Raw genomic sequence first — 26311 nt, 5'->3', positions numbered from 1 at the left:
CGGGGTATGTCTGACGGAGGCGTAGCAGGAACGGCAGCTACAATGGCAGTTGCAGTTCTAACAAGCCTTTTACATCTCCCGCGGCAGCCCGTTCAGAGAAGTGTTTCCTCTCCTGGTCGGTCTGACGAGTTCTGAGCGACGCCATGTTTTTTTTAAACCGGTTGTAGTTTTTCGAAACTATACGCGATCTGAATCCACTCTGGAATACATCAGGTCTCTGCGTCATCCAGCTTCAGTGCATGCGGTATCTTCTTTAGTGTTTCTTCAAACTTTATTCCGACCATCGCATTCCGATATGTAAGCAATATCTGGGCAACCTCCTGTGTATTGAGTTCTCTCATTGGAGAAGATCCATCTCTTTACCCTTCGTGGGACATCCTATTCCACAGGATACGTGCCGTCTGAAGAATGAAACGGAAGCCTCTGGTGGGCATCATCTCGGATCTTGGAAACATCTTCCCCCAACGGCCTGGGGGGACGCTATGACAAACGTGCAGCGATTTCACTCCACCTGACGGAAGAAATCCACTCTTTCTAGTCATGTTATTGTCCTCATATATACGTGAACAAAAAAGACGATATCATAAAACAAATTGTAGATGACGATGTTGGCCAGTGTTGACAACAGACAGAGCGGCGAAGTGCCGACACACATAAAGGAGAGTACGATTACATAGGTTGTCCCAGCCAATGAATCTCACAATTTCTGGTCCAGTGGTAATAGACTTTCAGATCCACCATGGTTCAAAAGTTAGCAAATTCGGTTTCTTTACATTGACGGAACAAACTGCCAGTCGGGGAATTGAAACTGGGACACCCACATAAAACATGCGAAACACGCAGCTGGTGACCGCGCTTGGACGCTTCGCCCGGCAGACAGGCTCTTTTCTGACGCGCGACTGTCGTACAGTCTAGACCTTTGACTCAAGATCTTCAATTTCCTCGACAGATACTCTGGAGGTTTCATGTGAACACAGATGATTGCGTAGCCACGGAAGACAGATTCGATAGTTTTTTAATCCCGGCTACCGTATTCTAAACAAAAACTGCGTCACGAACACCTGATCCGTGTACGCAGAGCCACCGTTTCCACGTGGATGGTTCCCGCGTGTCTCCACAGCTCGAGAGAGCCTGCCTCTGGCGGCAATAACTGAAAACACTCTCAAAGATACACCTGTTCTTTCGCGTCACTGGTTCTTGACATGTGTCATGAAATCCAGCAAAATACCACCAGGAATCGTGGGGAAACCACTGCACCACAGGACAACGTTCTGAACCGCACATTTGAAAATGGTACACAGAGGACACTTTGATGTCAGCTTAGAATCAGCCACTGAGTGGTGAAACACTTGGAACATGGGCTTCATGTTCTTCAGGAACGATCCTACTAGAGACAGTGGTGCCGGCCGCACTGAGCTCCGCCGCCAACGCTTCGGCCAACGATCCAGCCTCCCCGCTCGCGGTGTGGCAAGCCTGCATGCCCAGGTCTAGTCTATTCTGAACAGGAGTTAAGGAGGGAAGAAGGCGAAACAGATGTTTTTCCATTTCCTCCGAAAGTCCTGATACGAAGGGGACAGGGAGAGACGAGCGGACAGCTGGCCGATCCACAGCCTCGGTTGCCGACGCTCCTTTTTCGCGCTTCAGCTTCTTTCTGCTCATGAGTCGCTCTGTCTGAGACTGTGGCACGGTGACAGTCACGCTAAGAGGCGGCGATTCACGGGGACCTGCGCCACACAGGGCCTCCTCGTTCACCGTTCGGCTTCGATCTTCGTTCGCCTCCTCTTCCCTCTCCTCAAGAGGCTCACTTGTGTCTTGTTCTCCCATCCCATGCTTTGTGCCATTTAAAACAGCCAGCATATCATCGAGCGAGAGAACAGATACAATCCGAAGGCCACCAGACCCTCCGTTGCCTCTTTTGTTGCCCGTGCTGCCGGACTCGCCAGCGCCAATCATGCCGTCTTCACTGCCATTCTGACTTCCTCCGGCACCGCTACCATTACATTGCAAACCGTAGAGTCTGTGTCTGATATAGAACGCCTCGATGCGCTCCAAGAAAAGCCGGGGATCGGCAAAGAGAAGCCGCTCCTTCTCCTCTTTGATGAGAAGCTCTGGCGTCATCGAAGCTCCCGCCAACGCCCCACCGTCACTGCGGTCGCTGAGGCCCTCTGCATTTCCAGTGCCGTTCCCAGCTACGCCAAGTCGGCTGTCACCGGAAGGGAGACCACCGTCGCCTACGAGGCCCCCAGAGAGCATCCAGGCTACGGCACGAGCTTTCGCGGCTTCAAATCCGAGGCGAGCACAGCTGAAGGAACGCGACACGCGGCGGCCGGCGCCTCCAGAACCTCCACCGCCTGAGCTTCCACTCCGGTTCCACTGCACTCTCCAGAGTTTTTTGTAGCTGTCGAAGTAGATGCCTTTCACGGCGGACCGAACGCTGCTGCTTGTGCTCACGGCTAGCCCGCGCGAAGTCGCCACAGCGGCAGGCCGGCGTGCCGCTGATCCGCCCGCAGCCCGTGTAGGCTTCACTTTGCAGGGACTGGTGCTTGGCGCAGAGGCCACAGGAGCTAAGCTTCCGACACCGCGACTCAAGAGATCTGGAAGGCTTTCAACGCCTTCTGGGATGTCGGACCAGACACGGTCGCGGTTCCCCGAGAGATCGCCTTCCATCGCAGATTCTTGAGCTCTCGTGCGTTTGCTTCTACCGCCAATCCCGCACGAAGCGCTGACGACCCCGCCCTGCAGTTCCGTCGTCAAGGAGGATCCCACCGCAGACTCATCACAGCTTGCGCCTGCTGGAGGGCCATAGTCCTTTTTCGAAAGAGTCTCAAGTAAGGGGTCAGGCCCGGGTGTTCGAGACGCGTGCTTCCCTGGTCGTTTTTCAGGTAAGCGGCTGCCAGCGGCGTGGTGGCGGACACCGCGGCGACCGGGGCCGGCCTCTGCCACGGCCCGGAGGCCACCAACAGCGTTTGCCTGCCTCAGGCTTCCCTCAAGTCGGCCTGCGAAGGCCGAGAGATCGCACTCCCGTCCAAGTCCGCCACGAGCAGCCGACCCTGCTGGCAAGGGAGACCCTTCCTGGGAAGTGGTGGGGAAGCCAACCGTCGCCACGAGTTCGGAAGGCAGAACATCAGCTTCTTGTGACGGGAGGCGACTGAACGAGTAGCCGCTCGACGTTGTGGACGGATACAGACTCTCGAAAGCCGCCGCTTCTCTGCTGGAACTATCGGCGAAACAGCCGCGTCCACCGTCGGTGGTTAACAGATTGTCCGACGCTTCGTTGACCACGCCACCGGGACACAGAAGAGCGCCGAGGCTGCAGGCGGCGGGACTCTCGGGAAGAGTCTCCTGCAGACCGAACATGCCGCCGGCTCCTGGAAGCAGCCTCTCCACAGGGCTGACTGGAGCGGGGATGTCATGAGCCCCCACAGCTCCGGTAAGCGATGGGCCGGAAGTCGGGTTCTCCAGATCAGAAGGGACTCCCAAGCCGCCAGTGAAAAGGGGAGAAAAACGCAGAAGTGCGTGGGGAGGTTGTTCTTGCAACTGGCCACATCCCTGTTCCAGCTCCACAGTCGGCGATTCGGAGCCACACATTTCAGGCAAGTTCACCAGCGAATCGAGCATTGGAGCGAATCGAAGCGACGATGTCGCCTTGGAACTGTGCGCGTCAAGAGGCTGGCTGCTGCCCGTGATACTCCGGCTATGACGTCTTAGATCCGTGGACAATGGGAACGCTTCTTGAGTTGCCTCGTCAGAGACCTCACCAATCGCCTGGCTCCCAACCCCTGCGATTTCTGACGCGTTGGTTTCTGTGTGACCTCGGCGTCCTCCTGCAAGAGCACGCTCCTGAGGCTGTACTTTGCCCGATTCCACGAACAGGCGCACATCACCGAATGCATTCGTTTTCGGGAGCCCGGCTGCGTTCGCGGAATTGCCCGCGCCCTGCCCCGTCTCAACGTCTTCGAAGTTGACACATCCAAAAGAATTCTCTGAAGTCTCGGCCACCTTCTCGACCGGCCCCGGCGCACCGCCAAGCACCGGAGAAGCCTCTTCGAGAGAAGGCTTGAGGTGCTCGGAGAGACGAAGAAGAGTGAGGAGGTCTGCTCCATCCAGGGAATTTAAGTCGACATGTTTTAAAACACACTCTGCAAGTCCACGAGCGGTTGCCACCAAACTGTTCTGGTCAGCTTCTTCTCTGCTCACCGCAGAGTTCACGGTAGAGCCCTGCGAAGGAGCATCAGTCGCTCGACAGCCCCCTGTGTGTGACGTTGGTAAGGGTCCACGAGGAACTGCAGGCAAATTGACCTTGCCTCCGCTGCAGCGCTCTAGGGTAACTTGGTTGTCTTTCGTGCCGAACATGCCCTGAGACAGGCAGGCAGCAGCGACTGCGGCGCCTGAAGCAGGCCACGCGAGAAGACCTTTTGCTGCTTCGACGAACGACGGGAAGAAAGGACTACGGCGGAGAACCGCTAGCCCACACAGCGAGTCTGAATTCGCAGTGCACCTGCATCCCTCTCCACACGCTCCGTCTTGCGGGTTTGCATCTCCCGTCCCAGTGAGCTGAGCAGAGAAGCCGCCAGCCGGTTTCCCCAGGAGCTGAAGCGGAGTCATTCCAGAGGGGAGGAAGACTGGGTCGTGGAGAGACCGTAGATCGTCGAGATCTCGCAAAACCTGCAGCAGAACGAAGGCACTGTTAACTCCGCAAAGGTCGCATCTCTCTTTGTCGGACTGCTCCGAGGCAGCTGCCGAGCCGGGTGAAGGATTGTAAGAGGTGGCGCTCGCCTTCGGTTCGAGGCCGGGAGAGACAGATGCGTCGCGGCGTCCAGAGCGCAGAACAGAGGGAGGGACCAAGGAGAGCAACGGAGCGAGAATGGAATGGTAAATGGTGAGGAGTTCAGGCTTATCAGCAAAGGAAACAACGTGCAGCCAATGCCACCGGGAGGAGGACGGCACAGGCCTGTCTGCCTCTGCTGTTCCGGACAACTGCATTCCGGAGTGGCCTGCACAACCCGTTTCACCCGAGACGGCTCCACCAGCATCCAGGCCAAATTCCTCACGCATTTTCGACTCGAGGGATCCTGCCCCGAGGCACAGCGTGGAACCTGAGAACGCGGAATTTCCGCTCCTCGACTCCGCTTGCTTCGACCCCGCCTTTGGTCCAAGATGGGAAGGCGCCACAGAGTCGAACGGCGACGATCCAGACCACTGAGGACAAGCATTGGCGAGGAGGCCGAGGGCCCTGAGGACAAAGTGAAGAATCGCTGCAGACCCGTTATGGAGCACGGTGAAAACCTCGGGGCGTTCCAGCTGGGCTTCGGCCTGTCGGAGCCGCTGCGCCTGCTCGTGGTTGAGATCATGCAGTTTTGGCGGTGCCGTGACAGGTTTCCGAGCGCTGTCGCGACGGCTTTCGTCTTGAGCAGGCTCCAGGACGCTCGTCGATTTCGCTTGCCCAGGGGCCGGGGTAGAGCCTGGGCGTGGCTGTCCACGGTTGCGCCGCTCGAGTGCGAGTCTTGCGAGCAACTGAGACCGCAGACGCAACTGCTGCTGAATGACGACAGGAGACGCGCGCGCAGCCGCTGCCCAAAGTTGCCGCGAAAGTACTCTCGCGGTCTCTCCAAGCTGGCCATCTCGCTGTTGACGCATGGACGCGAGAAGCGCTTGGATATGCAGAGGAGAGTTGCTAATCAGTCGCTGCAGAGTTTCTGTCGACACCACGCCCCGGTTTCCTGCGCCTGGTGCAGAGCCGGGGACGCCACCGGCACCTCCAGGGAAACACGAGGAGGCAGGGTTCTCTTGGGGTTGCGTGGGATTCAAAGGGGAGCGAGACGGAGACAGAGACACCGCAGAGAGCGCCGTAGAATGATTCACACCATGATCGGTCAGAGGTCTCGCAAAACTCGCGATTCCAGGCGTCTCGCGGAGCAGAGAAGCACGAGAAGCCTCAGGATAAGCAAGCGGATCCCTGGAAGCTGGAAAGAAACTCTCTGCGGCCTGGCGGGCCTGCGCTTCAGTTGTAGTGTCTTCGTCACGTATGCTCACCTTCTCCGTGAGGGCAGAAAGAAGCTCATTCCCCGTCGTCGCATCTGTTGGGATCTTCCCATTTTCGGTTTTTGCCTGAGCGAGATCTTGGAGTTTTCCAGTTTCTCCTGTCCCCGACCCAGAAAGGGTGGATTCCGCACTGACTGGGAAAGCAGGGAGAAACGCAACGCTTGCGGTTGTTGTGCATCTGCTGGGACTCGAGACGCGCGGACCGGGGAGCTCGTGGTCTCCTGTGACGGAGTCTTCTGTGCCGACGAAATCAAAGGACGATTCGGTATGAGATCCGATCGATCCCGTCTGAGACATCTCATTTGCCGGAAAGGTTTTTGCGGGTCCGTCAGACGCCTGGCAGTGACCAGATAACGACTCCGCGAGCCGGGACGGCAGTGCCCCGCCGCTGTCTTCGGAGGGACAGGGCACTGGCAGATCAAGACTGGACCGAGCCATGGCTGGTGCTCCGAAAGGCTCATGCACGAACATCCACCGCGAGAGATGAGAAAGAGCCATAACCCGGGGGAGGGGGGGCGGGGAAGGTAGGTGCTGTTCACGCGTCACGGAGAGCCGAATTCAAAGACGGACACGCGCCAACGCACAGCCGAAGGTTTCGATACTCCCCTGGCGGTATCAAAACACACACTGACAACGTACTTAACGCGATGATGAGACGATGCATAGAAACAGAGTGAACCGATTACGAGACCGAGGCAAGCTCGAGAGTCGCCGCCCCGGTGAGTTCATGTTATTTTGCCAGGGGAGTATCCGAGTGGCTGAGGAGTCAGTTCCGATGGCGCACACACCAGTTGCGACAGGGCAACAGCAACGCAGCATGAGGAAACAATGGAAGAGAGACTACGAACAGCAGGACGTGAGAAAAGCGCCAGTAAGACGCGTGCCCTCTGCGAGCGGACCCAGGAGTGCTGCGCGTGTTCACACACACACAACGTGCTCGGGAACGAATGTAACCAAGATTACTTCAATACACGGTCGTCTACCTGAGTATGAGCTGATAAGACATTTGGAGCTCGACGTCTCACCTTGAGAAAAGGAAAATCGAGGCTTCAGGAGGCGCCGATACCGCTCACCTGGGTTACAGGGGCGCGGACACACTGCTATCTACACTTTGAGAGCGGCTGGACAGGACACGAATCTCTCTCTCAGGGATACAGGCGGCCCGGAGCACTTAAACGTGGGAGTTTCGCACGAGGGAGCTGGGTAATTTGTCGTAAAAAGGGGCGATGGGACAGAAACGGCAGGCTTACTTCGTGTGAAACACTCGTTTCGTCCGACCGTCAAGACACGGGACGTGGCCAACAGGAGTGTGTACACCCCCTGGCATCATGTGGACAACTGCCACGAGACACACTGGAATACTGGAAGAACCGAAATTCTTCGAGTGACACTAGCAGCACACGAAAAAAGGGGTGTAGGAGGGGGGAAAAATCCGCCCGCATCCATAGAACGCGACGGTAAACTCGCGGCGATTACCGATGTCTTGCTGGAGAAAAGAACCTGGGGGGAGGTGTCTGAGCTGTTGCGTCAGGAAAGCCTCCTCACCCTCTCGAGGGCTAACCAAACCCGGCCCCGCGGCCGGAGCTTCCACACACCTTGGAAAGACGTGTGTGGCCTGTCTGAAGGCTCCCGATTTCGGCCTGAAAAGGAGCAGATGCGCTGAAGAATGCCTCTTTGCCCACCAGGTGTAGCGGCAAAAGATGTGGTAGAACTTTGTCGAACCGCGGTTGCGTGCTGACACCGGCGAGAAAGCTACTTGGTTCACACCAATCAGAATCGCGAGGACAGACGCTGCTGGAGCATCTGTCTTAGGGCGACGCGCAGCCACGGAAAAAAGAGTGGCACGGCGAGCCAGACATAAAAAGGGAAAAGAGCAGGCACCAGACAGGAAAGAACAGCAAATACAATTAGTAATATGTGCAACAACGGCTTGCTCGGCAACCACGATCTGGGCACTTAATAGGGAAAGCGACAGACAGACGAAACGGCTTGGTGGTGTGCAGGGGGAGGCGCGCGGAGGGTTCGGGCTTGGCCGACCTTAATCAGATGTGTGTTACGGGGCTTTCTTCCCCACGGAACTTAGAAGCAACGGGGGTAAATGGGGCTGGGAAGGACTAGGAAGACTTTTGAGCACACAAACAGAAAACCATCGTCTGCGCAACACGAATTAGTTCACGGAGGGAACTCCCTGCGGGTGCCTCTCTTTCAAGAACGGTTCAGTCCACCAGAAGCCGCGCACAAGGCTTGTATGCCTGCAAGCGCGCCAGTTGGGACTTTGAGTTTCCACATCCGCCTACAGTAGAACTACCAGCTCATCTATCCACATTCCATTCTTTCTGACGACAAACAGAGTCTCCAGCAACTAGTTGAGACAGGCGAAGGCGGATTTCTCGAACGCGCGCGGTGTGCACTGCGAGAGCACCGACGACACCGGATATACAGGACTAAGAAAACCAGAGTTACGGTCTTCAGGTGTCCAGGCGTAAGCGGTTGCTTGAGATCTTGTCTTCTGCAGGAAGATCCCCTACAGAGTGCTGCTGGCACCGACGTTTTAGTGCTAGCGAAGGGAGCGAGAAGAACGGGCACGGGCATCGAAATCTGCAGCCCTCTGAAATTGCTGGTTGCCTCGTGGCTTCTCAACTACTTCGCCAGCGCCGCCTTTGTTTGATCCGTGTGCATTCCTCCTTCTTCGCTTCTCTCGACAGGCCGGTGAATCTGGTCATGTCCAAGATTTTCTTCGGATATTACTAAAGTATGTGACCTGCCGAGAAGCGACTGGCGCTTGGTGTGTCCTGGCTTGCCGTCCGTTCAGCCCCTGGTCGCTTACACAACCAGCTTACGGAAACGCAGGCTGTGTGTCTTTGTTTCTCTGCCCCGCACAAATTTGATGGTATAGGCACTACATCAGACCTGAACCTTTCGTGAAAAGGTCTGTGCAGAGAGCATAACTTTGGCATATCATTCTCGCGAGGCCTTGTAATACTCCGTTCTGGTTTGCGGTTCAAACCTCTCTGGCTGCCAACACGTTCTCTCGAAAACCAACTTCACGGCAAAGCGTGGGGAGAAAAGCTCGGGTTGTCCGAAATCGGAACCATTGCCGTGGCTCATGTGGGGCTTCTCATGTGCAACACGAGATGTACAGTCTTCTCTAGGATGGCGTTTTGTGACCAGAGGAGCCCAGGTTCGGCACTTGAACAGCCGCGTGTACTAGCGCATATGAATCTAACAGCTCATCATACGGATCATCACCAGATCGTTCGATCAAGTTGTACGGCACTCCCGTTGATGTTGAACGGTTTGGCGCATATGCATTTGCCCTTATCGATTGGCTTATTTTATCTGGTGTATCCTAGTGTAACGATGGAACCTAATGCTCTAGTGGCAATCGACCAGGAATGCACGAAAATTCAAGACAACGAATTGACTGCCTGAGAGTCTTTTATCACACCAAGAGCGAAAGAAGAGATCTGTAGCATAACGCCACTCTGTGGACTTCCGCATACGATATGGCACTCTACAGCAGTGTCCTTTTACAACAGAGAAGTTACCTCCGCCGTGCGCATGTCCATGGCACCAGGAAGAACTAAGCTTCTGTACTCCAACAAAGTGTGTGTCAGAGCCGTACAAACGTCGCTGTAAACCGAAGTAGTTACAATAACCTCACACACGCTTGATGCGTGGTCGGATGTTGTGGAAAGTTGCTGCCACTCAAGAGGTTTGCCTCTGTTTTGAAAATCAACATACCGTGATGTAAGATGATTGAACTGCACGAGTCTATCGAAAACCCTCGCATCCCTAACAACCATCTGCTCTGCCCCAGTCCAAGGAGCACCTAGAGACCGCAGCGAGCTCGTACGCTATTGAGAGTGCAGAGACAGCAGGCATCGCCCTGAACATATGTGTTGGGTTAGCAGTCGAAAAAAAAGGAACAAAGAACAGCACGTTCGATTCACGTCTGAAAATGTTTGGCTTTCCAGCTCAGATGAACATCGATGACAACGTTGAATCAGAGCACAGCTGCTCTGTCCGTGAAATCCTCGGTTCAGTTTCGGCAGCTGTGTACTGCCGATCCGCACAATAAATCTGAACCTTTCTGGTCAACTGTTGAAATCTGCCTTGCCGACAACACTTTCAGTGTCCACTCATCCTCACTCACTGCCATAACAACCCGATCGTTTGCTGGAAGGCTGGTCCGCGTACACCGAACAGGTGCTCTCTTTCTGATCCACAACTGCGTCCTATGTCATGTGAATCACTGCGCACTCGTTGAAGAATTTTTCTTACACACGGCAGTGTTAGGCTAACAAGAACAAAAGCAGACGGCGCCAGAAGGGCGATCTTTCGGCACTTTTGCCGAACGTTATAGGACCGTCCCTCACCACTACGTTTCCATCAATAAAAAATGGAGCGCCTGCACTAATATTCGTTCGAGCAGTTTACGACTCATGGCAGATTGTTATTTGCACGCTATATTTTCGTAGTCATTCTTTTACCTTCACGTGTGACGTGGTGAATCGCGTTTAGCTGACCACTCAACGCAGCACTCGACACCCACTTTGCACTACAGAAGAATCAAGCCACAGAGAGTACTCAAGCCATATCTATGAAGCAATTCAAGACGCATCCTCTGTATTGGTGGAGATCCCTTTTCGTTGGATCTAAGCCGAACCTGTGCAGAATGGACTCACGTTCCCTGAAATCTGTGACACGTCCCGTTTTTAAAGAAGGAGCATGCACAAGGGTGAAAGCAAACCTGTCTCATCATATTTACTCCTATCTTCCTGGATTCATTCAGGCACCTGTAAATGCCATACAAGTTACAGTTCCGGCCTCCAACTGGTGTGCGTTGACTGTTGTTCTTTTGCACGTTGTGCTGGGTGTTGATACGGAGTCTTTGCCACCAGGTGGAGGACAAGGAGTCTGCATACATTAAGAGTTCGATCTACACTAGAGTGGAAAAATGCTGTGTAAAAAAGCACACGGATGGTACCGATAGGTGCATTTCGCGGGTTTTCTGTTCAGGTGACTCGACGGACATCGCAGCAGTGCCGTGCAGCGACCATGAGGGTCGTCAGCTCGGCTCACGGCCGTTCATCAAGGCAACACCGCGCAGTTCAGTGCCATCTGGGCGTTTGCGTCCCTGTTGAAAACCCGTGAACAAAAAGACCTTCCATGTCCTCTTTCCCGTTTCATACCACAATCGGTTACTTTGTGATGGTACGCATCGACGTCCGTCATTCGTCAGCATTTTCGCTGTTGGCTGGTGAGCTTTACTCATCTAGCCCCACGCTTCCGATTGGGCGCCGATATTCGCCGAGCTGAAGTGTTGATCCACGTGTGCGCAGCCTCGGAAAAGTACCCTTCCTTTTCAGAGTCCTCGACACCCACTCCTTTCCACTACTGTGATGCACCAATCAAATTAACCGCCGTAGCGTATGTGTAAGTGATGCCCGTACGCACTGCTTTTTCGGGGCCGTTTTCTCCCATCGTCGCCAGCAGGACGAAACGGCTTTTCCAGCCACTTCCAGCTACCCCAAGGGCAGTCTTTCTTCTCACGGGATGCCACCCGTCGAATGGCACGCGCAAGCACTTTTTACCAGTCTTCTTTCTCTTGAAAATACGTGTTTTTCAATTTAGCTTGCAGGCGGGTGGCAGCAGCGCGGAATGTCTTTCTGTTCCTTTCTGCTCGCTCCTCCAAGCAAAGGCTGGTCACTCGAGGCTTCGTTCGTCGTTCCGCTTTTCCTTGTCTTCGGTTTTGCTCCGGAGGGTTGGCCGTGTTCGCGCAGCGGTTTGCTCTCTGGCAGTGCCATCTGCAGTGCCGCTTAGTCATGTGCCCGGATTCACGAAAGGATCCCAGTTTCGCCCTCGAGAGGACGCAGCAGTACAACTCACAATCACTTGCAGGTCTCTGTTAATCCCCGTCTACGTTTTTAAAGCAAGTGGATTCACTCGTGAGGACAAAATATGCCGCCTGGAGTGGGGAAACCCCCCATGAATGGCGATAAATCCTCGAACTGCCGACCTTCTTCCCTCTTTTCTAGATCCAGAGTGCTCCCTTGAGTCCCGTACTGGCGTGCGCTCCGACGAAACCTCGTCCTCTAGGCCGCTATGTGTGTCAAATCTATGCGTTTACCTCTCTCCCTGCTCAAGGACTAGAGACAGGTTAAGCTGTTGCATGTGTGGGGGGATGTCATATCGTTTCTTCACTGCAAAAAACGCGATATTCTGAAGAACCGAGGGTCGACTCAGAGGGAAAGGCGGCATTCTTTTTCCCGCACTTCGGTTTCTTTTGGTCCTCGCTATTCTCCGACACTGCAACATACGGTGACTACTTAGTCTGGTTTATCTGTTCCTTTCGTGCCTGCCTGAGAGAGCCGGGAGCGGGACCGAGCAAAAAGCGTGACGGGTTCAAACCGTGCCTCCGATTTCTGCGTTTTTGACGGCTGCATGCATACAGAGCGTCATTCTTGCTCATCGACTCTGACCCTGCCTATACGCATCGACGTAGAGTCTCGGGGTCCCTGAGATCTTGAATACGACACGATAATTTGAAAGCGCAGTGTTGTCTTCACATCTCCACTAAATGTAATTGTGCCTCATCAAGCGCTTCGTCCGTGTGCGGTACCAATACAACCCTGGGGTGAATACAGCGTCTCTCCCATTTAGTTCCATGAAAAAAGGACGTCCGGTTCATCCGTGTTCGTTCGAGATTTGACAGAACGAGACCGCAGAAACAATTGCGGAGCGTCGCTTTCTGATCCGTAGTTGTCACTGCCTTTCGTTTGTGTGTCTTTTTCTGTGTTGTTGTCCGTAACTCTTCCAGGAGCTTCTCCTTCCTCACCGTTTCCGGGGCTCTCCTCTTCGCTGGTGTCCGACCCCTGGGGTGCATCTGGCGTTGTTCATGCTCGAATTTTGTCTTTCGTCCTTCTCTGCTGCTCACCGGCCTGCTGCCCCCTCAAGCCCGCGCCGTTCGGGTGTCTGATTCGCGACCTCGATTTTCTGTGTCACCTTCCTTTTTTCTATGGACAACCTGACACCTCCGCGTGACTGCCTCCGGCACAACCCGCTTTCGTCTTCTTCCAGCTGTTCCTCGCCTCTCCCTGCTACCCTCTCTTCTCTCTGTCTCTCCTCGCTGCCTTCGTCACGTCCGTTTCCGCGACTGAAGAAGCGCCAGGCGCGGTCCCTGTCGGCTAGCGCGCTGTGTCGCCGCCCCTCGCCTTGTCGCGAAAGCGGCTACGAATCCGATACCAGGGACGCTGGCACGAGACCTTCGTGCTCGTCTTTCTCATGTTTTTCAATTTCGCGACGACGTCCTTCTGCTCGGCTGTGGCCCTTTGTCCCTCTGGCAGAAGAACGGACTGCGCTCGAAGCAAAGACGCCGTCCTTCGGGAGGCCGGAACCCCAGGAGCGGCCTGGACATACTGAGAGATGCTGTCGAGATGTTTTGCTTGCGTCAGAGGACCAGCAAGCGGGACAAAGTGACCGACGGCTGTGGACAGTTTTGCTCTCACGTACCCGCACACGCCAACGACCAAGGCCGCGTTCGCCAGTCCCGCCAGGAGGCCCGGATTATGAAGTCACTGCCAAATCCTTCGGGAGTGAAAACGGCACCGGAGCCACGAACCAACCGGGTTTTTCGGCGGAGGGATGGATCTCGCCTTCGCGTCGGCAACAATTGCTGCAAGTTTTAGATCGGAGTGGGCCGGCTGCGGCAGACCCACGGAGAGACTTCGACGCTGTGCTTCCATCGGCTTCCTTCCACCCTCGTCCTATGCGGCAGTGTATGGACTCAGAAAGAAGCGGAGGAGTCAGACAGCGGCGTGTTGATCGCAGTGATTTACGTAGGTCTCACGCAGGACCGCAGTCCTTGACGCGTTCGGAAGCGTCCTTTTCGAGTGAATCAGAACCTCGTTTCGCTCCCCCGGTGGACCTTTGTCCCTGTTGCTTCGTCGCCACTCCGTGTGCATCATCGCTCCCATGTTTCCGTGATTCTTCTGTATATCCCGCGTCCGACGGTGCTCTGAGTCTGCCTTCATCTGCGTGCTGCCCACACGCGTCGTGTCCTGCATCTTCTGTTCTTGGGCCGTCTCTCCCTTGTCGACGAAATCGGTTTTCCGACAGCTCGTGTTGTCACCGTCCGCCGGGCGTTTTGTGTTGTCGCATGGACTCTGCGGCGCAGTGCAGCGCCCCTCTATTCTTTACGTCTGCACCGGTGCATGCAATGATTTTTCCACGGCAAGATAGCGGCGACATGCCTGGGGGAAGCAGAGAAGCGGTGTTGAGTCAAGTTAGGCGTCGCAGCAGAGACGGGTACACTGTGTCGGCTCTGAACGTCCCCGGAGATAGAGCCAAGAGTACTTCGGCTGGAGACAATGACAAGGCGACGGCGTTGCGCAGCAACGGAACTACTTCGTGGCGAGGTGCGGGTGGCAGCAGCGTGTCTACGAAGGTGGGTCATAGCCGAGGATTCACTGAGTCTCAGACCCCGGTGACGCAGTATTCGACGGACGACCAAGGCGAACGAGGCCCTGGATGCCCTGTGATTGGCTCCAAGTATCCAGACTTCTACGAGGATGACGATGACGATGGGGTGTTCATTCCTCGCCCCGGCGAGGCCTTCCTCGCCAGTCGCGGCCCAGAGATTGCAAGGGGTCAGGCCTCTTTCATAAGCGGAAATATGCGGTTTTGCCTGGACGACTCCGCCCCGCTGATTCTCCAGAAGCCGAGGGCCAAGGAGCAACCGAAGTCGAGCAAACTGAAAAGTTTCTTCAACTTCTCGATCAAAGGGGCCGCGGACAAGAAGGGAACTCCGCAGAAGAGATCCACGAGCGACTACAGCGGAGGCCCGCAAACAGTGGGATCTGTGAGTGTCGGGCTCCGCGACTTCGGGACAGATGATGACGCTAATTTGCCGGATGGAGGCTTCGGCTCTTTTTCTCGCAATTCGCCTGAAGACCACACCTTCTACACTGGCCTCTCGATGCAGAGCTGCGTTTCGATCAGTGATGATGACAGTGAACCAACACGCAGCCACCGCTCTAGGAGTCATGGGGACAAACGCAGGAGCCACCGCGATATCCGAGACCACTCGGCGGACTCGTGCTCTTCCACAAGGAGCAGTGTTCGCGGGGATGAGGTGAACTCAGCCTATCGACGCAAGTCGCTCGCGAGGAAAGAACACGGCCTTGGCAGAAGAGGAGAGAAGCAAGCAGATACTGACGAGGAGGGCGAATGCCCCTGCCCCTGCTGTTGTTGTTGTTGTTGCTGCTGCGGTCCCGTTGCTGAAGAGGGCCGCGAGACCATAGAAGTCAAACATGTTGATAGAAGCACATATGCAGTCACAAAACGCCCATCGAGAAGGCGTGGAACTCGAAGATAGCCGGGTGCCACTTTTCCAAAGTCTAGTGTCTGGAATGAGACGGAGAGGAATGAGCGTACGTGCTACAGCGGTGACAGATGTGTCACGTGCGATGGAATCCGGGGACCACACAGTAGAATCTTTTGGAGGCCTTAATGTTTGTGTGTGAAGAACGATACTAACAATAGGAAAGGAGTCGGCTGCCTTTCTCTAACAGGGATAGTGCACCCTCAAGAGGTTCGAGACACTGGTACCACGCTCGTGAGATCCACTTTTATTCGAGCCTGCTTGTTGCCACGGGAATGTTTCGTTTACCGCCTTCGCTAGAACGCTGAAACACTGGTAAAAGCTTACGGGGATGGTGGAAGCGATTATTTTGCCGTGAGGTAAAAGTATCGATACACTTGATTCCACTTGTCTTTGCGGATCTCGAGGTGTTGTCAAGACAGCTGACTCAATCTTGCCAAAATTGCTGTTGTCTTTACGTGGTGCCCTTTGGACAAGCCACTGGCCCAGACGGCCACTTTTCCAAGAAGCAATCAAGCCATCAGAGCTTCCCGACACGAGACGCTGGTTTAGCACCTGAGGTGCGTGTCCTGCACGCGGCTTTAATCAAGAAACATATCCAGGATGAACCACTAATCAATAACTTGCCTTCGGAAAGTGTCTTCCAGTTCCCAGGCGCGAACCATAACAGAATTCTTTTTCTTGCAGAACAGTTTGCGTGCGACATGTTCACAAAGAGGCGGCTGTACAGATCGAGAAGCTTTTCCATTTTGTATTGAAACAGGTCAGTTGAACTAGAGTTCTCGAACTACATATTTATCTCGCACCAGAAGTCCGAACAGTGTCTTCATGGTGCACTGCGCCTCCTGTCCACATTTCTTCCCCCCCTCACCAGTGCTTGGGGGGAGAAAACGCTTGTCACCCACAAAGGGGAGGTCGATTTCGTGCTGCGCGGAAGCTCTGCTATTGCCGAAGCGCCGACTCACTACAAGACCAAAGATTTGCTCCGAATGGGACTTTTCGAAGAAGCCTGCGAACGGGCCTCATCACCACTGAGAACTGCTCACTGCTTGGGTGGTTAGGAGTTCCCAGCTCTCATCTTCCACGACTTCACCGCGTCTCGTCATGATGACTCGTTGATACATACTCTGCGGATGCTACGTACGCCTCGTCAGACGTCAGCCCAAGCAGGAGGATCATGTTCTCAACGAAAGGGAAGCCAGCAACGACTGCGCGACAACGCGAACAGTTTTACGAACTAGAAACCCTTCTTCTTTGTTAAAGTGTATCCCAATCGGGGGACCAGGTTCTGTTTCAGCATCACGCAGTCAACTCGGAACACGGCCGTACTGCACGAAGGAGTACTCTTAGAAAAAAGAGTTTGGGGAGCTGTTGAGAGTTGGGTAGTTCTCGACGAGTGCCATCACTCTCTCGTCCTGCATTTCCCACCTTCTTTTCGAATCAGTGCCATTTCCACCCTGGCCAACACACAGCTAAATTTCTGTTGCTCGTGCTACACACGCGACCACGCGTGTTGAAGCCGTGCAGCGGCCGCATCAAGACAGATTCGTTTCTGGGGCAACCACGCGGCCGAGCCGGGTGTGCTTGCCTCCATTGGAACACCTCTGCGCCGTCCGTATCTAGTGAGCTTAACCTCTGTTTCTGTACGTTGTCCTCGAGTGATCTGAAGAGGCAGAATATTTGTTGTGCGTAGCAGGACTGGAAAGTTGAAGAGTGCAGAGCAGTACGACTCGCATGCGACAGCTAGTCCCGTCTCCGCTGTATCTTTGCCTGTCTCGTCGCCAAGTCTCTAGGTTCCTTGCAGCCGGGAGTCGCGGAGAAAAACAGTATCTGCAGATCGTTTTTGTAGGCGGCGATCTTTGCCACCTTGTCTCTTGATCGACAGAAAGGCCCGAGTTCTTTGTTGCCACTGCCGACAACAGTAAGCGAGGTTAACGAATCTGTTTCGGAACATCGGCAGACAACGGGGCCTGAAAGATCCAGCTTTGGCATTTGTCGGCAGTGGAAAGCCTTCTGGGGCCGTTGTGGCGGACGAAGTTGCATTTTTCATCGGCTTGCTGTAGAGGTTTGGCAGATTGACTTCTCTCTGTACAAGCTTCCCAAGATTTTGTGTGCGTGTTCGGAGCACGCCACCCCGTTTCCTTTTGCTTCTCAGGCCACCTTTGTTCCCGGACCTCTCTCTTTGCGTGGATTTTCTCTGCATTTCTCAGCAGATGCGAGAGGACGCCTTATCACCATTTCTACCTCCCAAAAGAGAAGATGTTTTGCCGGAAAGGAGGGGAACTGGCACCTGCCAAATCACACACACAGCTTTCTATTTTGGTACTCCCTTTGCCAGTCTCCTTCCTAGAACGCGTTTGAACGGAATCCATGGATTGGATTCTTGTTAGTCTGGCACCTTTTTATTAACTGGTGGTGGACGCGTTTAATGCCTGATGCGAAGGATAGTGACTCTTCTGCAGTTTACCTGCACGCAAAGACGGAGGAGCGGAGACAACTCGACACGAAGTCCGCTTTGGTTCGAGTTTGAGGTGTGGCGGTTAACAAGTTGATGGTCCACAGAAAATATCGAGGAGGACCTGCACGAGTCGCAGATGCTGTTCGTCTTCGAGTTTTTTGCCCCTCTTCCCGGGACTTGTCGTGGCTTTCGATTCGTCGCTTCCCCGCTTCGTTGAACCAACTGGCTGTTTGAGGAAACCGTCTGCATCCCGTCGCTTCCCTTTGCCACGCCTTTGCTTTTGCGTCCGTTAACCTTTGCTGTTCCTTCATTCTCATTGCGCCTCGCGTCGTCGATGCGTCGTCGTGAAGTGTGTGGGCCTCCGGAGGAGTGCGTGGTCGTCTTCCGCCGTTCCGTTCTGTGTCTGTGTTTCGATGGATCTTTCGACCTGTGGGTCTTTCACACCTGCTTTCTTTACACTGGGGGTGCAACGCGGTGATCGTAGTCCGGACCGCCCCTCCTCCACGCATGCACCTTCTCACCGTTCTTCTTCTGAACTTGTCGCCTTGAATCCTTCCTCAGACCGAGCTGTTTACCGCCCTCGCCCAGATGGATCCTTTTCTTCTTCGCTGTCCCGACGCCCCCTCTCGCCTCCCCGCACCGCACCACGCAGGTGTCTTTTCGCTTACATCTTGTTCACGTGTCTGATTTGTCTCGTTCTTCTGCTGTGCTCCTTCCTCGCGCTCCACTCGCCGATTTACTTTTCAGAAAAGCGCGCAGGCTACGCTCCGCGGATCGGAACGGTTCCCGACTCTTCTCAACGAGAAGAAACACACCTGAATCTCTCTCCTGGCGTCTGGGCCACCCTCGCTCACTGGCTGCCCTGGTCGTCCAGGGGCACAGCGTTGGTTTTCCGCAATCATGGCGCTGCGGGCTCCGAGCGCATACAGGAGGTGCCGGCAACTCGCCTGTCCATCGCACGGGTGGAGACAGCCGAGAGCGACTCGGAACGCGAGAAACGAACTTCTCCAGAGGGAAACGAGACGCCGGCTGGGAGCACTTCACCTGTGTCTCGATACGGCGAATGGAGGCAAGATGGTCCTTCGGTGACCAGAGCGTTTGCAGACGATGGAAAAAACGAGAACTCCGAGCGAGACTGGATGCACCACGGCGACGGTGAAACAAGCGATTTCGGCGACACTCTGACTGACGACACGCTCCTCGTCGTCGAGGACGAAGAAGCTAGAAAGTGGATGGAAAGGCCCGCCGGGGCTCCTCTCCGTCGCGGCCTCTGGCGCCCATTAACTGACGAGCCAGGCTCGCGTCCTTCTGGCAGCGAAAAAGCGGGAGACAAGAACGACAACAATTCGATCGCTGTGAGAGACGAAGGCGAAGCCCGGGAAACCGACATGGAGACGTGGCTGAAGCACTTGAACCCTCTCGAGGACATCTTCGTTTCACACGCCGACGTCTCGCTCTACCCCGCGGAACGCATGTCCCAGTGTCTCCGACATCCTGCGTCCTTTGGGGATCTAAGCAAGGCGATCGGCCTCGCATTTCACGCACTGGAGGAGAGCGAGGCAGATTCACGCAGGCAAACAGCCAGGGAACGGGATCCACAGGGAAAGCAGGACTCTGCGTCAAGTTCCAAACGGGCCGACCTCAATGGATACGCCAGTTTCATCGCAACGGCTGCAAAGTTCGGAGCAAATGACCGAAAGGGCACTGTCGAGAAGACGCAGCTAACCGTTTCGGGTCTCCTTCGAGACCTACAAAGTCGCGTCCACGCTGCTGGCCTCCGTCTGCCCTTCCACGCCCCCACTGAGGAGACACGCCGTGCCGGAGCCGAGTCGGCGTCGACCGCGGTGACGACGGTGCTCTCGCCGTCGCCGTCGTTCGAATCTGCTTCGTATGCAGAACGGGGGCCGCCTCCGCATGCCAAGGATACCGACTTCGGGTGGACAACTTCGTTTTCAGCGGGCCTCCCCCTCCGTCCTGTTCCCGAACCGCCTCCAAGTGTTGTGCTGCCTTTTCCTCTGCCGAGCGCCAAAGTTCTTCGGCAGGCCACAAAGCGACTCGCTGAACAGTCCCGGTGCCCCTGGATGCTCTTCGAGATGGCGACTCTGTCTCGTAGCCCAACAGAGAAACGCGACAGGGAGAGGCCTTCAGACGGCGAGGCGGCCGACACCGTGTCGCTGTTTCCACAAGGCGCCTCCCTCCAGGACTTTTTTGACTTGTTTCCGTCTTCATTCTCGTCGCGTCTGCACTTTTCTTACAAAGAAGAAGGCATCGATTCGAAGCGGTCCGACTCGTGTTTCTCTGCGGCAGTCTTGCGCACCGCGAAACTCACGCAGTCAGCAGACTTGGGTCCTGTGTCGCTCCACCCAGTTACCGGGCTGGCTCTTCTGATTCAACAAGAAGCTGTGGTCTCTCAGCTTCTCGGCCTCCTCTGGCCTCTGGCCTCTGCCAAGGGAATGTGGAACGGGAAATCATGGGAGCCTCGACGAGAGACGACCGACTTTCAGTGGGCAGGGACCAGTCGAACTTTTGACGGAGACAGTCCGGGATCATCAGACAACTCGTCGTCTTTCGGCGTGGCGCCCATATCCCCAGCTTTTGCAGCTGCGACAGTCCTCGCGTGCTTCTTGGAGACAGAGGCAGGCGAGGCAACACCTGCGGGGCCAAGGGAGACGTCCAGGAGCTCAGGTGGAGGAAACGAAGTTTCTCCTCAAAGATGCCGTAAGCCGAACAGAAGGCAAACACATGAGAGAGTGGTAGAAACACCCAGCGTCACATCAAAATTAGAAGAGTCGAGCGTCAGTTGCTCTCTGGGTGGTATGACATGCACAGTGCCTGACAACTTTCACTGTGATTCTTATTAGTGAGTGCAAGGTCCTGAAATTCCATTCAACAATGTTTAACGGGGAGCCTAGCTTCAATTCTAATCTCATTGGTATTGCAGGTCTGGTGACTTATCTTACGAGTCTTAATGGGAGCACGGTCTCCTGGGTAGCCAATGCACTACTCTGCCTTTTTTGGCGTTGAAACTGACACGCAGCAATCGCGTCGTACTTCCGAGAAGCAGAGATGAAAGCCAGTTCCCCGATTTCACTTATTTTTCGACGGTTTCCGGACTGGGTATCCGGGAGCGCATACACGTTTGGCTGAACAATTCTTTTGATCGATTACGCGTTTGCTGAGGACTTGAGGCCGCTTGTGAACGAAACTGGTCGACTCGGTGGAGACAGAGAAGCCAGTTCAGACCAGCAGTGCTGCTTCTTTTCCCGTGCTCGGACTGCGGTCGGATGTGTGTTTTATCGAATACGTTTTCTGAAGATCTGAATCGTCGATGCCAGCTTGTCACCTGGAGAACTACACTGTCTTTGCTGGCTTCCTCATTTCTGTCGTATTTTTTGTCCTCGCCCTGAGCTCTACCGTGTGAAGCTCACTGAAGTCATGTTGCTGATTTCGTGGCACCTCGATCGAGCTTGGAGATGGTTTGTGTGAATCGTGTGTCACACAGAGCTCCATTCATAGGTGGACCGTCTCACTCAAGTAAACCGAGACACTTCAGTTTCTAGAATACTCAGGGGGAATCCAGCTATGAGAGATCCGATCTCCTGTTCGTGTACTAATGCGACTATAGGTACCTAGCCAGTGGCGTATCTTAGTCCTGGGAAGAGTAGCAGTCACACAGGTCACAGCTGAGAAGGTCGCACGTGAATCCTCTCCTCGGACGACGCTGGTGTTTTTTGGCTGCTGTGGTCTGGCGTGTTCAGGCGACGTCGCCCTCGGGGCGGCTCTGAAAGGCGCTGCGCTGCACTCGGCTCTTCTGCTGGCAACTGGGGACGCGGCTTCAGCGAAGATAGAGAGGGAAGGGAGGCACCCACTGACAGCTGTCACCGGCGTGTCTTCCGGCGCTGTCTCCCTGTCCAGTGCACTCCGCATTTGGGTCACATCTCTCCCTGTGTCCGTCGTGACGTCGTTTTTCCCAGAGACACGCGGGCGTGTCGACCCCCAGAGTCAGACCGAGGTCGAATCAAAGCAGGGGGGAGCTGACCCGCAGACACTGAAGCAAAATGACTCCCAGAACCTGGAGAAGACCGCAGCGAATATGGAACAGATCGACCAAAGTCATCAATCGCGGACGGCCAGGAAAAGCGCGGAAGGCCTGGGTAGAAATGAAAGACGAGCCATGACGGTTGCGCGCTTCGTTCTGGACGCTCGAGTGGCGTCCCCGATTGCGCCTCCTCAGCTCTCATTTGTCGCACCTTCCGCATTCCAGAGTTGGAACTCACTCTCTGCTTTAGCGGCCTCACTGGGGCCTGGGGAGAAAGAAGAAAGCAAGCTGCAGTCGACGCGTGGGCCTCTTCGGCTTTTCTTCGAGGCACCAATGGTGACTCCTGGTTCTTTGCCTTCTGCCCAAGCGAATACACGGACCCCTTTTTTTGCGAGGGGCTTCGACCCCACTCGGGACACTGCCATTCCTCCAGTGACTGTCATTCAGCTTGCCTCGCTCACTGTCTCTAGCAGACGAAGGCCGGCAACGCATGCAACGGGGAGAGAGGAGCGACCAGAGTGGAGGCAAACGAGCCGGTCGGTCGCAAAGGAGGCCGAGGGGGCATGTGAGCTTGCAGCGGCGTTCCTGTTGCACCTTGTACCTTGGGTGCTGCTTCCTGAAGTTCTCTCTTCTTCTCCGCTCTCGTTTTTCGGTCCTCTCGGAGACAGCGACGAGCTTGTCGATGATCCCGGGAAGCAGGAGGAAAGAGAGAAGAGCCTGAAGGACGCAACCCAGCTGGCTGACACGCTGGCGCGCAGCGACGGACCCTTAGGCGTGGAGACAGCTGAGCAATTGGACGAGCAGCTCCGACAGACACTGAACCCGGTATCCGTTTTTCGAGTCCAGCGCATGCAGCGCCTGGTGGCGAAGATCGTCGATGCCGGCGTTGGCGGTTCTCCCTACGTCACATCGTTTTCTCGGCTTCTGTCTCGGCATTCGCCGACGGCAGCGGACGAGCTCGGGTTTGACGAGCTCACCTTCAGCTCGAAGGAGAGAGGAAATGATGAGAACGAAAGCCTTCCAAGGATGAGAGGGACGCAGAAGAGCCGAAAGCAGGCGGAAGGCGAAAGTCCGGGAGAACAAGCGGAAGGGTCGAAGAAACGCGGCAGTGGAGATCTGCGACTCAGCGCAGCGAAGAAGAAGAAGCCTCGAGCTCTGTTGTTCGGAAGACGAGAATTCGATGTGGTGCTGTTCTCGCCCGCAGAATCCAGAGGGCCTCTGACCCATCTGGTCCTTCGGGATTTCCAAAGAGCGACGGAAATGAGCCGCGAGGAAGGGAGAGTTTTCTTGCCATTTTCTCCCGAGGCAGGTGACGCAGGCGGCGATGCGAATGAGAAACCAGACAACAGTGGAAAACAGGCAACGCGCCAGGACCGGTTAGAGTTCCTGGATCTCGAGCTTATGGTGTTGCCACCGGAGGCCAGCAACTCGCGTACCTCGCCAAGAAATGCGACAGAGCCAGCGAGTGAACAGGCGGCTTCGAACAGCCACACCGAAGGTTTCCCGATTCACGATGAGATGGTAGAGGAAAGTGTAGAGGCCCGTAGCTTTCAAGAGGCCACGGCAGACGAAGCGAGGAGACCATCTACGAGAGGACCAGAAAACACGAGGAAGTTTCGTTCCTGGATGCACGCCGCAACGAAGAGTTTCTTCATTTCAAGAGCGACTTTCTGCTTGTGTCCCCAGGAAGGCTGGCTACCCTCAATGTGTATATTCGAAGCCGTCGCCCACGCGTGCATCCCCGTTATAATTGGAGGTGAGAAAAGAAGCGATGAACATGCAGACACGCCCGACAAACAGCACAAGAAGGCGAGAACAAGAAACGGCTGTCGATAAGGAGGGAAACAGCAAGCATAGTGCGGGTGTACGGCTCGTTCTCGCTTCTGCTTGATTTTTCAAAAAGCTTTCTGTGAATGTGCTTTGACTCATCGTCTTCCAGACTCTCTCTGTACCCTGCCGATGCATTCGGTCCTCTCCTCGCTGATTTTCTTCAGGCGAAGAGGAGCTGTGGCTCCCTGGTGGCTGCCTCTTTGACTGGATCCAAATGGCTGTCTTCGTTCCCCTCAGCCGCGCGCCATACACTTCTCTTATTCTCGCGCTGACTCCGGACAACCAAGTCTTAGAGAAGCAGCAAATGCTGTGGAAAGTGCGTCAACACTTCCTCTACGACTTGTCCCTTGTTTCCAGCACCGGGAATCATCAAAGGAAAGCCCTTTCTCCGTCGAAGGCTTTCTGGAGAGATGCGCTCAACTCTTCCGTGGTTGATGCCGGGAGACTCGCACTGCTTGAGACACTTATGCGATCACCCCTCTTCGAAGACCAGGCGAACAAAGTTCCTGGAGAAAGATGGGGAGGCAGATGAAGACGAAAATGTGGAACGACATTCGTCGCCGACTGGGTTGCTTTATATCAAGTGAAATGGTGGTGACTGTCGGAGCCTTACAGACGTGATGTGGCATAAACCAAGCAGCAAAACGCACCTCAAGGATGTAGCGTGTGGGACGAAAAACTTCATACTTCCCCCTCTTGTGTATAAGGCGCCTTTAGATGGTGCAGGCACTGAAAATGAATTTGACAATCTGGCTCGTGGGGGAATAGCTGCTGTTCTGGGATAGGCCTCAGCAGTGTCGTGCTTGTGCTGTTGCAAGCATGTCACTTGTCAGTGCGTGAAGTGACACACCTGCTTCTAGCTAATCTTGTGAACTTAACGAAACCATTGGGGTCCGAGTGGATGCCAGTCACTGTAATCTACGCACGACCCGACAGACGGCAGCAGTAGTTGACGTAAAGGATACGCACGACTGTTTTAAAAAACAGTTGCCACACATTCCGATGGCTTCCTAGATTTGTCCATCAGCGCGGCGTTTGAGTGTGCTTGGTCGTTACAGAAACGCCCAAATATGACCCGTAAAGCCCTTCAGAGACTGTAGAAAGAGGAGAGATGATTGTGTAGCACTCAGACCTTTTTCCTTGTCAAGCGATCCAAACCGCAACGTCGCAGACATGAAAATAGAAAATAGGTTTAACTCTCTGATCTGCAGTGACTCCAGAGAGAGAGCCACATCAACAAGGGCTGATGACACACCACATGAAACCTATTGAGACCTTAGACACGGTGCCTTTCTCCGTTGCAGTTTTACAATCCTCCAAACTTACGATCTACCGCAGGTGTAACCCCTTTGACTTCTGCTTCGGTGGATGACAGACTGCTGACTCCATTTCACTCTAAGAAACCTGCGTGAGTCGCTCTTTCGACATTTGAGCCTTTAAGACAACGCATGGCTCCGTCTCCGTCAACGAGTGTGAGACATTCTGTACAGTTGATTGACAAGGTACATCCAACATACATACTTAGCGAAACTCCTATCCACTTGTGCCACTGCCTATGTGTTCCATTCTCCTCTAGCTCCTGGCTGCCTTCTGTTCCCTCTTCCTGATCTTGAAATTTTTGGGGAACGTTCCTTGTCTCCTCACCAGAAAACGCCACTTCCCTATACAACACGGCTGAAGATGTCCCGATCAGCAACGAGGAACTTCTCAGATTTGCTTTGAAGAATTCGTGCCACTTGAAGAGCAATGCTCTGCCATAGTTACAGTTACACGACTATGCATAAGATAACGTGTCGACTTCCCCGTGGCGTACACTCTCGCTGCCAGCTCGCTCGTTTTCTATTCTGGTTAACCGCATGGGGAAGCGATTCCAGTACTATGCATTACGAAAGTGAAGATCCTTCGTGCGAAAAGGTCGTTTGCATGGTTGTGTACACGCGACTCAGCTGGCTCAAAAGATGTGAAAACTAAACAAGGGATTTCCCTTCGAGCCTGGTTATATTGTTTCTCTGGCTGACTACCGACCATTGAGAGGCGTTGACTAAGCTCGTTCGCTACCCCAGAATTGTCTAGCCAACGCATTATCCATGAACCCCCAAAGCAGAGTGTTGTTTTGAAAAGAGCACAACGATGAATCAAACTCACGGCTTGTGCTATAAGGTGCGCGCCCATTGAAATATCTGCCAGATGCCGGTGGTTGTTTGTGATTGCAAAGCATGGTTAGAAATACAACCAGGACAGCGTATCGGCAACGCAAGCGTAACGACCACGGTACTGGTCGATTCCAACATCTTCGCCATTAGCTACGCTATGCTGGGGCGTCCGAAACGCTGGTACGCTTGCGACAAAGATGGTTCACCGAGCGCTGCACGAAATCCGTCTTTTTGTACATTATTCACCCGCGCAACTATGGCGACATGGATCCTTACATCTCTGTCAGCAAACCAAGTGATATCCCTACTCTGCTTCTGTCTAGCAGCAAATATTGTACTTGTCGTATTTCTGTTCCTACAGAAGGCTGGTGTTTTGGGCGAGGCCACCGCGGAGGGTCTCCCCC

General features: G+C 54.6%; 3 protein-coding genes across 3 annotated transcripts; 2 read left to right on the top strand and 1 right to left on the bottom strand.

The window, feature by feature from the left end:
• Window positions 1-1046: 1046 nt before the first annotated feature.
• Window positions 1047-6540, bottom strand: AP2XII2 (AP2 domain transcription factor AP2XII-2; the record flags this gene model as incomplete). Its single annotated transcript, XM_002371296.2, has 1 exon — window positions 1047-6540. One exon carries the CDS (start codon window positions 6538-6540, stop codon window positions 1327-1329), a length of 5214 nt encoding a protein of 1737 aa, XP_002371337.2. The 3' UTR covers window positions 1047-1326.
• A 4680-nt stretch (window positions 6541-11220) lies between these two features.
• Window positions 11221-15852, top strand: TGME49_217688 (hypothetical protein). The gene has a single exon (XM_018779781.1). It carries the CDS (start codon window positions 13064-13066, stop codon window positions 15419-15421), a length of 2358 nt encoding a protein of 785 aa, XP_018634864.1. The 5' UTR covers window positions 11221-13063; the 3' UTR covers window positions 15422-15852.
• Window positions 15853-19024: 3172 nt separating this feature from the next.
• TGME49_217692 (hypothetical protein) lies at window positions 19025-24286 on the top strand (the record flags this gene model as incomplete). The annotated part of the gene is made up of 3 exons (XM_002371295.2): window positions 19025-20603; window positions 21644-23680; window positions 23919-24286. 3 exons carry the CDS (start codon window positions 19025-19027, stop codon window positions 24284-24286), a joined length of 3984 nt encoding a protein of 1327 aa, XP_002371336.2.
• Window positions 24287-26311: the final 2025 nt, after the last annotated feature.

Source organism: Toxoplasma gondii, chromosome XII (genome assembly GCF_000006565.2).
Source record: "Toxoplasma gondii ME49 chromosome XII, whole genome shotgun sequence".
Lineage (NCBI taxonomy): Eukaryota > Apicomplexa > Conoidasida > Eucoccidiorida > Sarcocystidae > Toxoplasma > Toxoplasma gondii.
The sequence above is the reverse complement of the archived record's forward strand: the minus strand, read 5'-3'. Positions and strand labels throughout refer to the sequence as shown.